Genomic DNA, 13,971 nt, shown 5'->3' with positions numbered 1-13,971 from the left:
ATCAGCTTGGGGGCATACCTTTCCACTCGTAAAACCACGTAAACAGCCAGCTTGCCTTCCAAGCGCTTAAAAACCCAGGCGGGAGTGTTTGGGCTTGTCAGCGGAAGAAATGCAGCGAGCGGAGGTGAGCCGAGCTCTCGGCTTTCAACGAGTACAAGCATGCGACGCAGAGGGGCGAACATGACACAGATCTTTTTGGGCAGCACCCCTCTCACGGCAGGGATCTGCTCAAGGTGCTACAGGTGAGGAGGCACTTTGGCTGCAGAAAAATGAGTGTTGCCCGTATTTTAAGGGAGGAACGCCCCACCTAGAAACAGACATACACAAGGCTATGGGAGAACCTTCTTACACCTCATGTTCCCTCCCTGAAAAACACTTTCCACCATAAGTATGTGAATTAATAAATAAATAAAAAGCACAAATGGTCTAAAGACTCAAGAAGAAAAAAAAAAAAAAAAAAAAAGGCGTTACACAAATGTGCCTCAGCTCAGATGCTAATTGCTGCTAGTAGCATCAACTAATCCTGAGCACAGACTTAATTCCTATAAAACCACATCATTTAAGAAATGCTGTCTTTCCGCAGGCCAGAGGAGGACGAGGAAGGAGCTGGTAGGCGAGACTGTGGTGCTGCAACAGGCTCCGGTGTTTAGGGAAGAAGCTTCATGATTTCCCACAGTGTTTTGAAACTGACTGCTGTGCAGACACTTTCAGTGTATTTCAGCTATCACAAAGGAAACTAATCTTGCTCCTAATTACTCACTGAACAGGAAAGCAATGCTAAACATTTTAACGTACAGCACAGGGAGGGAAGCTGCCTGGTCTTCAGATCCACTTTTAACTAGCAAAAAAAAAGCAATAATGGGACTATCAAAACGGGACGTACGTATAATACAATGAAAGAAATAATCTAAGTGTTTCCAGACCTCCTCGGGACTTGAGTGCGTGTGTGGAACATGCTCCTGTCCTTGCACGGCAGCGCAGGTCCTTACAAGCAGAGAGACACGTTTCCCATACGCTAGATCAAAAGACACTATCAGGTTTTACAACACATCTCCCAGCGCCGTCAATGTGAGTCTCACAAAGAGCAACAGCAGAGGTGTAACAGCAACCAACTCAACCTCCCAATTGAAAAAGGGGGTGAAAGTGGTGGCTCTCAACAAGAGAGGCACACTTTTGCTCCTAGAGAGAGAGATGTATGCAGGTAGCAAGTCCTAACATTACTTTTGAAAGGTCACTTAATACATGCACAAACAAACAAAAAATATATCCATTTATTTGTTTAGGTAGCTCACTAAAGATGCTCTTTGGCTTGCATTTTGACTAGCTTCTGTAGCACCTCTGACAAAAAGCACCAGCTGGCAAGGAAGGGGCTCCACTACCATGGTAATCTACAGGCCATGAAACACTTTTCTCCTTGCTAGGCACCGCTGTCAAAGTCCAAGCACCTTGTGAAGGTGGGCAACTCTGCAACTTGACTTTTGAAAACACCACGGATGGGGAATCAAGTACTTTTGTTAGAAAGCCCTGTAGTCCCTCCTCCCCACGCCTGCCAATAGGAAGAAGTTTCCTTCCTAGCTGGAATAGCCATCAGCTATCAGGCTCAGCTGATAGACTGAAGATCTCTCCTCTGATTACAACACACGTAGGAGTTGAGAACAAAGAGGAAAAAAAACACACTAAAAAAAACCCTCAAAACATAGTCCTTGAAGTGCAAGTTGCAAGTGAAGAAAGTCAAAGAAGAAAGTTATTTCAAAGAGCCTAAGAACAAGCAAATCGGAGACAAAAATAATAATTTGGGTTAGATCTCACTTAGACCGACAGCAACAGGTCGAACCTGCCGGCTGTCGGCAGAAAGGTCTTTGACAACCTTGAAAGCATACTTTGTAATGCTGCTTTTGATAAAATGAACCTTACTTTTAAGGTGAAGCACCTACTTCTACTGCACGAAGCAGACAATGTTTGGCTCCCATGGCCACATCAGATGCACGTTATGGGAGACCACCTTCCCCTGATGCTAGGGAGAAAACATTGAGAGAAGCATTTGGTTTGCACCAGGAGCTGTGGTGACGACAGAAGTCCTGCTTCCAGACAAGAGCGACACGTGAAAGAACAGAAATAAAATAAGCAAGAAGCACAAAAAAAAAACCCACCCAAGAGTGCAGGGGAAAGGAAAGAGCACAGAACAAGAAGTGAAACAGAGAAAACGGGCAGGAAAGAAACCCAGCGGAAGGAGGGAACAGCCCTGCATTAGCTCTGCACATAGAGCTGCTCCCAGTCTCAGCTGGAGGCAAAGCTACATCTCCCATTCCGAAAAGTTGGCCAGTGGGTGCTGGGGCAAGCCTGCTTCCTTGGGTGTGATGGGTACAGGGCAGGGGAGGAGGGAACCACCGGTGACTTTGCTAGAGGAGGGACAGCAATGAGACGGAGCTAAGACATCCTCCTGGACTTAGAGATGATCTTCCTCTGCCCACCCAACATTTGTTTGACATCAAGCTGGAGTAGGAAAAGAGGCGAGGAGCAGCGCTGTGGTATTCGCAGGTACCAACATCCATGGTCACACCAATATGATAAAACTCCCCAAAATTACTGCACTAGTGTGCAGAAGTACAGTATTTGGCCATTATTTTGCTATTCTTGCTGCATTAGCAGGGCTCGTCCCCTCACCTCAGCTCCGTTTCTGCAACCCAGAACCCTCAACTCACCGAGCAGAGGGGACCAGCACATGGCCAGCCTCGCTGCGAGAGGAAACCAAGCGTAAGACACTATGCAGGGAAATCCAACTTTTGCTCTGAAAAGCTGATGCAAAACTAAAGGTGAGGGTTTGGTGCAAAGGGAAGGCATCAAGAAGGGGGCTGGCACAGCCCAGCTGCATTTCTCTGCAGCTTCAGAGGGGCCAGGTTTTCAGTACTGAGCAAGCACCACAAAAATAAATGATTAAAGGAAATTTGACAAGGAAAGGGGGTGGACGTGGGTAGGGAAAAGGGAAGGAAGGAAAAGAAAACTCACAAAATCTTGGCAGAAAACCAATAGGTAAGAAAAGAAACAAAAAAGAAAAAAAAAAGCATTAGAAATCATCAGCTGAGTTTACCCCTGGCCAAGGTGGGAAGAAAGTGTCTGTGCAAACAAGGTGCTGGGAGACGCTGCGCTGCTCTGCTTGCTGGCAGCCTTAGAGAAGACCCCTCTTACCAGTGCTGGGATTTATGTGACAACAGCTTCTCGCTTGCTTTTGGTAGCCCACAGAAATGGGGACCATCTGCTGTCAATCAACTCCACAGTCTATCCGTGCCTTTTTTTAGTCAACTGACCTTTTTCATTTTATCTCTTTTTAAATTTCTGCACTGCTTCAGAAGTCTAAGTTCTCCAAAAATCAAATGCTCCACTTGGCGAACAGGACATATATCAAAACCACAGTCCCCAGAGTTGTACTTTTAGTGACCTCTGTGCCCTCTCTACTTCTGCACATCTCTTGCAAGAAGGATTACCTTCTACTGTTAAAACAGGGGGGAAAAAAGGGAAAAATAAAAACACCCACTTTCTTCAATGAATTTGTTGCAGGGCGCAGTTCCTAGGGCCAAAGCTGGTCCTAACAGCAGAGAATGTAAGAGGTGCAGCTTTGCCAAGATCTTGACTTCTGCAGAAACAGGACGCTGCCATTCAAACGAGCTGGATCGACATACATCACTTGCGTCGGGATGTGGCCGACTGCCTGCATCCTCTCGGTACTGAAACTTTCCGAGCACGTCTCTCCCAGGTTTAATACCTCTGGAGGATGATTTTTTTCTTATTCTGCTGGAGGGAAGGAAATTGAATTTATCGATTCCTCAAGCATGCCAGAGCGTGGAAGAAAGCAAAAGGAGGGATTGAAACCAATAGTTAAGTTGTCTCGTTCCTGAACTCCTATTTTCCAGCCTGGTCCAGAAGAAGAAGGACAATTACCATCATCTCCCTGCGGTTCAGTGGCCGACAGGAAACAATTTTGTGGTTTAAATCCAGCTACCAGCGAACCCAGGACACGTTAAGAGCGAGCCTCGCCGCACGGCATACTTTTGTTTGCAGCCTGGGGATTTAATTAAACAGGCAGATAAAGCCTACCTTTTAACCCACACTCGAGGGTGCGCCCCAGCGAGATAAAAACAGGCTGCAAAAACAGGTCAAAGATGCTCCCATCGCTGGCACAGCATCTGTGCCACGTTCAGACACCATCCACCATCACCACCCCACCGTGCTTCTTGCCGAGAGGAGCTGTGCTAAAAAAAAAAATCTCACTTTCTGGCCCAAACGTGGATTGTTTAGGTATTTCCTCTTTAATACAGGATTGGTGTTATCCAAAGGCTGCCCACGGCCATAGCGCGGGTTAACATGCTGAGAAATTCAAGTCCGGCTCGCTCCCGCTTCTGGCAACTCTCTTCCCACAGGTCCCCTTCCCAGTTTTCCAACCAAACACCGTCTCCATACATCTTCCACCTACAGCTCCATCCCAAAGTATTTCCAAGACAGAAGTAGAAAGGGCAAATCCCTTTTATTTTTTCGCCGCCCCTCGTTCATCCGACAGAGCTATCGTTCCCTTATAAACAGCAACTTCAAATAACCGAGAAAGCAGCTACTTGCATGTAGTATTTTAAACAGGCATGTTTTCAGGCCAAGAAATAAACAGTTATATTTTGGCAATCCCTCATTTCCTGTCCTATTTGCAAGCAATAATGTCATGACACACAGCGTATACCATGTCTTCCTCCCTGGCCTAAGCTCGCAGCAAAAAAATTTAGCTGAATGAGTCGCTTGTAACACCTACAGAACAGTCATCAGTATTGGGCAAAAGCATGGTGAAAATGAAGAAAAAAAAAAAAAAAAAGAAAGAAATTAATTTTTTTTCAGCGGAAAGGGCAAACTGCAACATTGACAGACTTGGTGTTCAGACCAAGCGTTGCCGGTCCCTGCTCAGTCAGTGATGCAGGGAAGTGGGATTTTGAGACCAGAGAAAGGAAAAAGTTTAATTTTCTTTGCCCAGAACAGGAAGAATGCATCACCCTAAAGCACTGGTGTGATCTCACACTGCGTTTTGCTGTCCTGGACAACACCACATCAACCCCCTACATGGCCCAAGACATATCCCACTTAAGCCAGCTTGTTAAAATCCTCTGGGGGACCCATCCTGCTCGCAAACCCTTGGCACACATGCTCCGGGCTCACTATAATAAATCAAGCGTGTGCTGGCCAAGCAGAGGGGAGACCCCGGGAAGGCAGTCACTGCCTGACCTGGCCAGGGCGCCACGGCTCCATCCCAAGCAGCGAAAGGCTGCGGACTAACACTTCCTCGTTCTCTGACCTTTTCCATTTAATTACTTCCTGTGACTTTCTTGGAACCCGTGCATTGGAACGAGCAGGCGGCAGCCTCCGGGCGTAACCAAATCGCTTTAAGGGTTCGGCTCCATCCTCCTACTTCCAAGCGGAAAGACGCCAGCAGCCCACCCGGGAGCTGCTGGCTGTGGGAGAGGGTCGCTGCTCGCGTCGGGCAGCTGCCCCTCTCCTGGGTGCAGGCAGCGCCGCCCAAAACTCTTCCCACCACTTACACTCAGCGGCACAGCTTCGTGCCTGATTTATTACCAGGCGTCCCCGACTCCCTCCGCGCTGCAACGTGCGAAGGAGAAGGGCAGCGGTGATGGTGGGGGAGAAAGGAGGGAAGGAGAACTCAAGGCTGAGAGGCGCCCGCTTCGCAATGACAAATTGACCTCTAAGTATCGATCTGAAATGGTGCAGTCATGAAGGGACCAATGGGTTTCCAGCATCCTAAGCCCTATTTTTTCCCCACCTTGGTTTTATAAATTGTTTCAAAACTCAAAATCTTATCGAGCTGTTCTCACGGAATTTTTAAAAAAGCCAAAAACGGGGGACCGGGGCGGGGGGAGGGAACTCTCATAATTTACTTGAAGAGGGCTATTTTAAAACGCATCCTGACAGTGGTCTTTTTTTTTTTTTTGTCATCTGGCTGTTAACATTTGCTCACAGTGCACTCAGTGAAATGAAAATAGCTATGCAAATTAAAGCCAGATATCTAGGGCAAATAGCACGCTATACTACCATTGTTCTGACAGCTTGAGAAAACTTATCAGGAGAGCCTGTCCTTATTTCTTTTAACACCATACATATTGGGAAAAAAAAAAAAAATTAAATCACTTCACCCACCACTGAAATGAAAAACAACCCATGAGTCACCGGCTTCAGCGACGCTATCAATCAATGCAGGGCTGGAAGCAAAGAGCTTACGGAGGAAACCATGGCTTACCTAAAACACCTCACCGCGCCCTGCAAGGCGAAGGCCTGGACTAAACCGTGACGAGCCCAACCGCAGCTTCCAAAACCGCTGCTCGGGACGTGCACCAGGGTAAGGACCACGGCACATCATTTACCCTGAAAGCCAACACGTCCAGTCACTGAGGAAAAAAGCTAATGCTGGGCTGGGAAGCGGGTTGGGTACCAGGTTCCCATGGCCACCAGTGCTTCCCCATCTCCCAGAGACCAAAGCACAACTTTGCTGGGTTGACCAGTGACCCCAGAGCCTCTCTCCCCAGCCCAGGTAGGACACACACAAAACCCATTAGCCGAAGCCTCCCTCGGCACGGCAGCACAGCGGCACGTGGAGCAAGAATTTACTCCAAAACAAACTGCAGCCTACAATTAAAGGAAAAAAAAAATAATAGAACAACATCAGAGCCGAGCGCTCACTGTTTTACACCGACACTCACCCCTGCACCGAGCCCTGCAGCCCTGTTCAGAGCAACATCTTCCTGCAGGATGGCGGCTGGTGAGCACCAGCTTTCAACCACTGAACGGGGTTAGGATTGCCCCCACACCTTCAAACCCAGAGACAGGGACCCACCTCTCCTCCTCTTGTCCAATTTGAGAAACAAAACCAAAAAACCCAAACCAAGAATCGGCGGGTTTTTATTGGAAATGGGTTGGCCACATTTTTCCAGCCTGCTAGGTCACGGCAATCCACAAGAGAGAAAATCAACTTTCTTTTTTTTTGTGGAAGAACCATACCAGCTTCAAAATAACCACAACTTCAGAAGCTACATATAAACATGTATTTATAGTCTCTTCATCAAGAAATGCCAAAATAACAATTCCTCTTAACACACACGTTGCAGGCAGAAGCCATTTCCTTCGCTGCTCACATTCCTCCAATAAATTGCCTTAAAATAAGTTCAACGTTACAAAGGTATAAGCGCAGCGCACACCGTCAATTACGATTTTTAAATTTTTTTTTCCCCCAGAGTTGAAAAGTTGCACAATTTTCCACGCCGCTCTATAAGCCCGGAGAGAAGTCATTTCCAAAGCGCGGTGCATCCTATGGCGCTTGGCACGAAACCAGCCCTGCACGGCAAGTGAGTCATTTTTCTGGACTGTCAAAACCCAGAAAGAGATAGCCGGGAACGACGTTTGGGCCAGCACGGCTTGTACAAGCTGGCTTATCTGCGTTTTAAGTTTTATTTTGGGGAAGAAAGAAAGGGGGGAAAAGAGCGCCGTCAGGCATTTTGAAAGCCTTGGTGAGGCCTCCCGGGGGGCTGAGTGTTCAGGAGCAGGGGTGCCTTTGCAGGGGGGTGGGTGCAGCAGGGACACGCAGCCCCTCGGGGTGCGGGGAGGGGGGGGTGGCGGTGAATGGGGAGGCCGCCGGTGACCGGGTTTATGAATGCGGCGTCATGTGACGGCGGCGACGGCCGCCCTCCTATTCACAAAACGGCGGCGGCGGCCGGGGCGGGGATCCGCGACGTCGTCCTGTCCCCCCCCGCCCCCCCACCTTCACGAATCCCCCCCCCCCCCCGCTCCCCATCCCCCGGGGCGAGGCAAGGGGAGCGCGCCGCTTCACCCCCTCACACCGCTTCGACCGCAGGCTGCCCCCAAACCGACCCCCCCCAAGCTGGGGCGGGGAGAGGTGGCGGTGAAAGGTGTCCAGGGGTGCGGGCCCCCCCTCCCCTTCCCCGCACCCCGGCGTCCCCGCGCCTCCCGAGGGTTTTTATGAATGAAAAGGCGGTATGCAAATGAGCGGCCCGGGGGGTTGCGGGGGGAGCGCGAAATGGCGGATGCGCGGGCGGGCAGCGCGCACACGTACGCGCGTGTCCGCGTCCCTCTGTCCGCCCGCCGTCTGTCTGTCTGTGGGGGGGCGGGGGGGGGGAGGGTGAGGGGGAGTGAGGGATCCGCACTGCCCGCCCGCCCGTCGCCCCCGGCCCCGCTCACTCGTCAGGGTAGGCTTCTTCGGTCATCTTCTCCCCGTCTAGGCTCATCCCTCGCCGCCGGCGGCCGGGCTGCGCCTCCGCATCTTCCTGCGCTTCACATGGCGGGGGAGGCCGCGCCGCGGCGGGCCGGGGCTGGCGGCCGCGCCGGGCCCGACGGCGCGGGAGCGCGGGCGGCGGCGGCGGGGGGGGGGAGGTGGAAGAAGAGGAGGGGGGGCTACGGCCGCGCTCGTCGCCGGGCGGCGGCCGGGGGCGGAGGAGGAGGGGAGGCGGCGGTCAGCGCGCCGCGGGGGCGCGGCGGGGCGCGGCGGCGGCGGCACGGGGTCCGGGCCCGGGGGAGCGGCGCAGCGCCCGGGGGCAGGCGGCGGCGCCGGGCCAGCCCCATGGCCGCGCTCACGCCATGGCGGGGCGCCGCGGGTAGCGGCGGAGCGGGGAAGGAGGGAGGGAGCGGGGAGGGGGGCGGGGGGAGCCCCTGCAGGAAGCGGCGGCGCTGCCGAGCGGCCGCGGCCGCCGGGAGCGGACAGGGCAGCGCCGGACCCGGGCGGGAGGGAGGGGAAGGAGGGAGGGAGTCGCGGCGGCGAAGAAGGAGGAGACGCGCCAGCCCCTGGCGCCTCCCCCGCGGCGGCGCGGCCCGCCCCGGCCCGGCCCACCGAGCCCCCGCGGCGCAGCGCCCCGGGTGCGGCCGCCGGCACCGCCCCCCCGCGCCGCAGTCCCCGCGCCCCGCCCGCCGCTCGGCTCGGCTCGGCTCGGCCCGCTTCGGCTCACTCCGCCTGGGCTCGGTCTGGCTCGGCCCGCTTCGGCTCACTCCGCCTCGGTTCGGTCCGATTCGGCTCGCTTCGGCTCATTCCGTCTGGGCTCGGTCCGATTCGGCTCTGCCCGCTCCGGCTCGGCTCTCAGATCACCTCAGCTTGTCTCAGCTGGGTTCTGCATCACCCAGCCACGCTCAATCCTATTCAGCCTGACCCAGTAAGGCCCAGCTCGGCTCAGTCTAGCCCATCTCAGTCCTGCTAGGCCCAGCTCGGCTGGGTCCAGCCCAACCCGACCTAGCCCAGTTCAGTTCGGCCCAAGCCAGCCTGGCTCCTTCTCACAGCTGACAAGGCCCCTAGGAAGGTCTGACCTTCTGTCAGGCCATGTGCACAGCCAGGGGTTTAACAGCCTGTTGGTAGAAGAGCTCGGGGAAGCCGTGTTGACCCCACGGAGCCGCATCCTGAGGTGAGGGGGCTCCCCTGCCCAGGCAGCTGGGTTTCTCACCTGCCTTGTGTTCTTCCCACTCCATCTTGCCCTCTACAAGAGCTCAAATCAACCCTTGGAGACACAATCAGCAGCGCCGTGGGGTGAGCACGCTGGTAGCATTGTACAGCTTCTTTTTGTAGGTCTTTTTAAAAGTTTTTTTTTCTACAATGAACAGTGCTGAAAACAGAAACGCCCTCCCAACTTGTGGAGCATCCACAGCTATATCGTGACATCTCCTGCCCTGGAAAGTTGCTTGGTCCATAGAGGACAGGGTGACAGGAGCCAATTTTTAAAAGAAGGTTCAGCCCATGAAGTCAAATAACTAGCAGTGAGGTTTGGGTTTGCTTTCTCCATCAGGTCCTCTGTGACCAGGCAATCCTGGGAGAAGAAATCTGTCCCACCCAAGCACATCACCTAGTCCTTCCGGCCTCCGCAGGCTCCTCAGCTGCATGATCTCTTTCCCATTGCGGGAAAATGAGAGATGTCCCATCTCTGCTCTCACTGCATAGGGGTATTCAGAGCGCGTACAGCTGCGGTTCCTGAGGAAGGCACTTACCGATTTATGTTTCAAATCTAGTCTATGGGATTTAGTCTTGAAGGGGCCTTCAGATTTTGAGCTGGAAATTGTGTTGCTGCTCTGTTGGGTTTCAGTTTTTAAGTGTTGTAAATTTTCTTTTCAGGAACAGAAGTGGAAACTTGGAGAAAAATCTGTGGACTGCTAGTAATGCGATGGAGGCAAGAGCTGATGAAAGGTTTGAAGTCTTCTTTATGGGAGGTTACCCCCAGGGAGAAGCCATGAGTCCTTTGGAGATGGTACCAGAATCCGCAGCTTTGGTGGCATTACAATTTTATAGTAACACACTTGTCATTGCTAGAGGTTTGGCCATAACACCAGATAACGTGTGAGAGTGCAAGCGCGCTTCCCTCCCCTTGGCAGCCTGCAGTGTGCTCGTTTGGGTGGCAAAGGCGTCTCTCTCCCTGTCCCCTTCCCACCCATTCATTCCTCTGCAAAGCACAGTTTGACACCCCCTCGGCTATGCTAATGCATCCCCTCGTTGGGGAGTTACACTGCTGGATCTGCTAAATGGTCCCAGCTAATAATACCCTCAATACCTCTTTATTTTGGAAAGTTATTCAAGGATCCAGCTTGCAGAATGGCATGATAAACATCTTGGCAAAGCTGAGCTGGCAGTGAAAGGAAGTGTTGGGGCAGGAGTAAGCGGTTGGGGGCAAGGAAATGGCAGGAACGTCTTCAGCTGCTGTACCATAAAAGACCAGATGTAATGATTTGACACACTTCTACCCATCCTATGTCTTTTTTTTTTTTTCCCTCCCCAAACGATTCTGAGATTGCACAGATGTCTAACATCCTTAAAATCTTTCATGCCAAAAATCTCCGCGGTCAGCAGGAGCATCAATGCACGTGAAGCAGGGAGGGTGGCATTTAGCAGTTGGCTACTACAGAACCAGAATAAGGGGAGAGTTACGGCCACATGAAAAACCCAGGGCGCAATCATGAAATTAAAAGGCCATTATCATGCATATACCGCTGAGGAGGACTGGGTGTTAATCACTGTCTGATTAATGCTTAAGAGCTTGACTGTATGATCTGGATGTATTTTTGTGTAATTGTGTTGTGTATGCGTATATTTGCCCCAACAGTGAGAAGCAAACGTGTCTGAGGCTTTGGAAGCTGGAGTTTTACTCGATCTAGTTTCTTGAGTCATTTCCTGTGGATTTGTGAGACCACGCATTTGATCTCTGCTTTCGCTGTCCTAATTTAGAAGCTGCTGAGCTTTTTATTCTCCAAACGATTTCTCTCGCTGCACAACCCTCTTACTATTGTGTCTATGCCTTTTGTACCGATAAATATTGAATGTTATTTTTCTAATATTCAGGTTACCCTGCCGGTTCTTGCGAGTAGCTCTTTCAAGATGACTGACTTTTCTGAATGAAAAGGCTCTCAGAGGTGCGATTCCTGTTTGTGCATTTTACTGTTTGTAGACAGAGCTTCTGCTTACACACAGAATAGCGCTTCCCTGCAATGCGATCGTTACGGTACCTAGAATTAATTAGCCATTGGTGGCAGAGCTTCAAGACAGCAGCTTCTGCATACTAACGATTTGCATGCTGTGACTATTTTGTGTTCTGTATTCAAAAGGATCGTTTATTTTGCCGAGTAATACTTTATCCGTTGCAGAGAACCTGGTACATGGACCTTGTTTCTGCTTGGACTGAAAGTGGACTTCCCCGAGTGCAGTTACACCTTTAGCCAGCTTATTTGGGGTGAGAAGCACTGGAATTTGAAGAGTTTAGGATGGCATTTACTGCGGACTTGCAATGTAGCCTCCTATCTTCACCTACTTTTGCTTTTAAAAACCGTACCTTTGAGCTGAAATCTTCCACGCTGTTGATTTAAGAACCTAAATATGAATGTCAGTACCTTGTTGACTGTGCTAGTTTCAATGACTTTTCCACTGACTCACTCGGTGACTTTGAATGAGTGACGAGTGGAAGTCAGCAGTCCTGAATCACGCCGTCCTCCAGACAATTACCCCCCTCCCCGATAATTCTTTCAAGCAGCAATCATATTTTAAAAGCAGTGATTACAGCCGTGTTTTCCCCCATTATAATCGCTCAGAATTTAAGAGCTGCAGAAACGATCTGCAACATTTGCAGTCAGCTTGAAAGCTCTCAGAGTTGACACATTTTGGGAGGTCACGGAGTTTGGAAATACAAAGGTTTTTTTTTTCTGCAGGGGTGGCATTTCAGCACGCAGTTTGGAGAATTGTCAGGAGGATTTGGGGCACCTGACAGGGGAAGAGGAGGCAGAGGGCTCCTCGCTCCCAGGATGTGCTTTTGAAGGGTGGTAAGACCAGAGCAGAAAACCAGAAAGGGACTTTCACTGCCAGGTGGGCTGCTTTGCCCAAGATCTGATTGTCCCACTGTTTTCTCCGTTTCTTGAGAAGAAAGAAACTGTGCAACTGTGTGTCTTACTAAGACTGAAAATGACAACAAAACTTACATGATCTCTTTGTTACTGCATGTGTGCACCTCTGTACAACTTTGAGGTGCTGGGACTAGTGGCTGAGGGGAAGAAAGGGAAGGGAGGAACAGGGAAGGAGAGTAGAGATCTCCAAAATAGCCCAGTGCTCATCAGTTCAAATAAAATAAATGGCAGTTTAGAGAAGCAACACAGTGCTTTCAGCAGAAGGCAGAGGGACAGCAGGAGCTCAGCCCTTTCTGGACCCCATGGGATCCACCTGGGCAACAGCAATGCCCCAACAGCTGGGTAGGCATTGACCAGCTCATGCAGTCAGCCGAGTCACATGTATGGGACAAACTTGGTTTCATTTGTAACTGTATTCATGAAACCATGTGCTCTCCTTCTCCTTCCCCCAAAATAAAAGGAAGGTTTATTGAAATGAAAGGATTTTGAGGAAAAGAGGGCTTTTCAAAATGCTTGCTTTCCTACTAGGCGCTCTAATGTCCTCTTAATATTCAGCAGTAAGTGATTTATAGCCCTCCTGACACGATGGTTTGGTGTTTCCTTTGTGTGCATAACTTCCTTTTGATTAAAAGGGATGATAACAAACCCAAATTGTAATCTCACAAGCACATGACACATTGTCTTTGTGGCGCAGATAGCAGGAAAAAATGCTCTGATCTTGAGTTCAGCGTTCCAGCCTCCCCCCCACCCCCCAAATTGCACCCTGGTGACAGGGTGGCATTAGCAGGTTTAGTGAGACAGCAGCATTGGTGGGGGCGATTCCTTCAGACGTAGTGAAGCAGGATGACGTTTTTTGGAAGACCCACTGGAGCTGAGTCCCTGGCATGGACTTGACAAGAGATGGATGTACACCTGCTTCTTGAACTTTTTTTGCTGAATGCTTGGAAGTAAAAACTGCTACAAAACTTTGGCGTATCGCCGCCTGTTCCCCAGCAGTGCTTTGCTTCTATGTGTTCCCGGCTCAAAGCATGCCCTGGCTCATCTGATCGAAAAATAAATGTGCATGAACTCTGCCAGTGTCATGAATGCACTGGCAACCTCAGGAATAGTCCTAAAGCTGCGCTGCTTTTGGCATGAGGGAAGGGCTGCTGTCCTCTCAAGATGCCTTCCCACCCTTGAAAGGTTTCTGCATTTTTGATACAGCTGTTTCCGGGGTCTCATGGGAGCTGAATAAACAGATGCCAAATAATCTGGTTTTGCTTCAGGGAGCACAAAAGTAAATGGGTCTGGGAAAAACACTGGAGCTGTGCACACCTTTTCCTCCCCTCCTTTGTGGATTATTTAAATTAAGCTTGAACCCTTAAGAGTATTTTAAGAAAGTTGCCTTCCGGTACCCAAACTTCACTCAATAACCAGTGTTCCTCCCATTCTTGCAGAGCTAATGGGAGACCATCCCATCTGAACACCCCTGTCCCCTTTATTGGAAAGCTTTTTGGTCAGCCTCAGCAGGTCATAGGATGAACTGCTGACTACTTACATTGGCAAAACCAGTTTTCG

General features: G+C 50.7%; 1 protein-coding gene and 1 long non-coding RNA gene across 2 annotated transcripts in view; one reads left to right on the top strand and one right to left on the bottom strand.

Annotated features, from left to right (window-relative positions):
- Positions 1-8,596, bottom strand: part of SPRED2 (sprouty related EVH1 domain containing 2) — a 66,310-nt gene extending 57,714 nt beyond the window's left edge. Inside the window, exon 1 of the mRNA XM_086743282.1 lies at positions 8,236-8,596. Coding sequence (XP_086599408.1) covers positions 8,236-8,282 — 47 coding nt within the window. The 5' untranslated portion in view covers positions 8,283-8,596. The remainder of the gene's footprint in view (positions 1-8,235) is intronic.
- LOC147601419 (uncharacterized) lies at positions 7,950-13,516 on the top strand. The gene is made up of 4 exons (XR_015257974.1): positions 7,950-8,243; positions 10,145-10,216; positions 11,363-11,433; positions 11,665-13,516. It is a non-coding gene; the product is annotated as an uncharacterized LOC147601419 (long non-coding RNA).
- Positions 13,517-13,971: the final 455 nt, after the last annotated feature.

The sequence above is a fragment of the Chlamydotis macqueenii genome, chromosome 3 (assembly GCF_036417535.1).
Source record: "Chlamydotis macqueenii isolate bChlMac1 chromosome 3, bChlMac1.mat, whole genome shotgun sequence".
Classification (NCBI taxonomy): Eukaryota; Metazoa; Chordata; class Aves; order Otidiformes; family Otididae; genus Chlamydotis; species Chlamydotis macqueenii.
The sequence above is the reverse complement of the archived record's forward strand: the minus strand, read 5'-3'. Positions and strand labels throughout refer to the sequence as shown.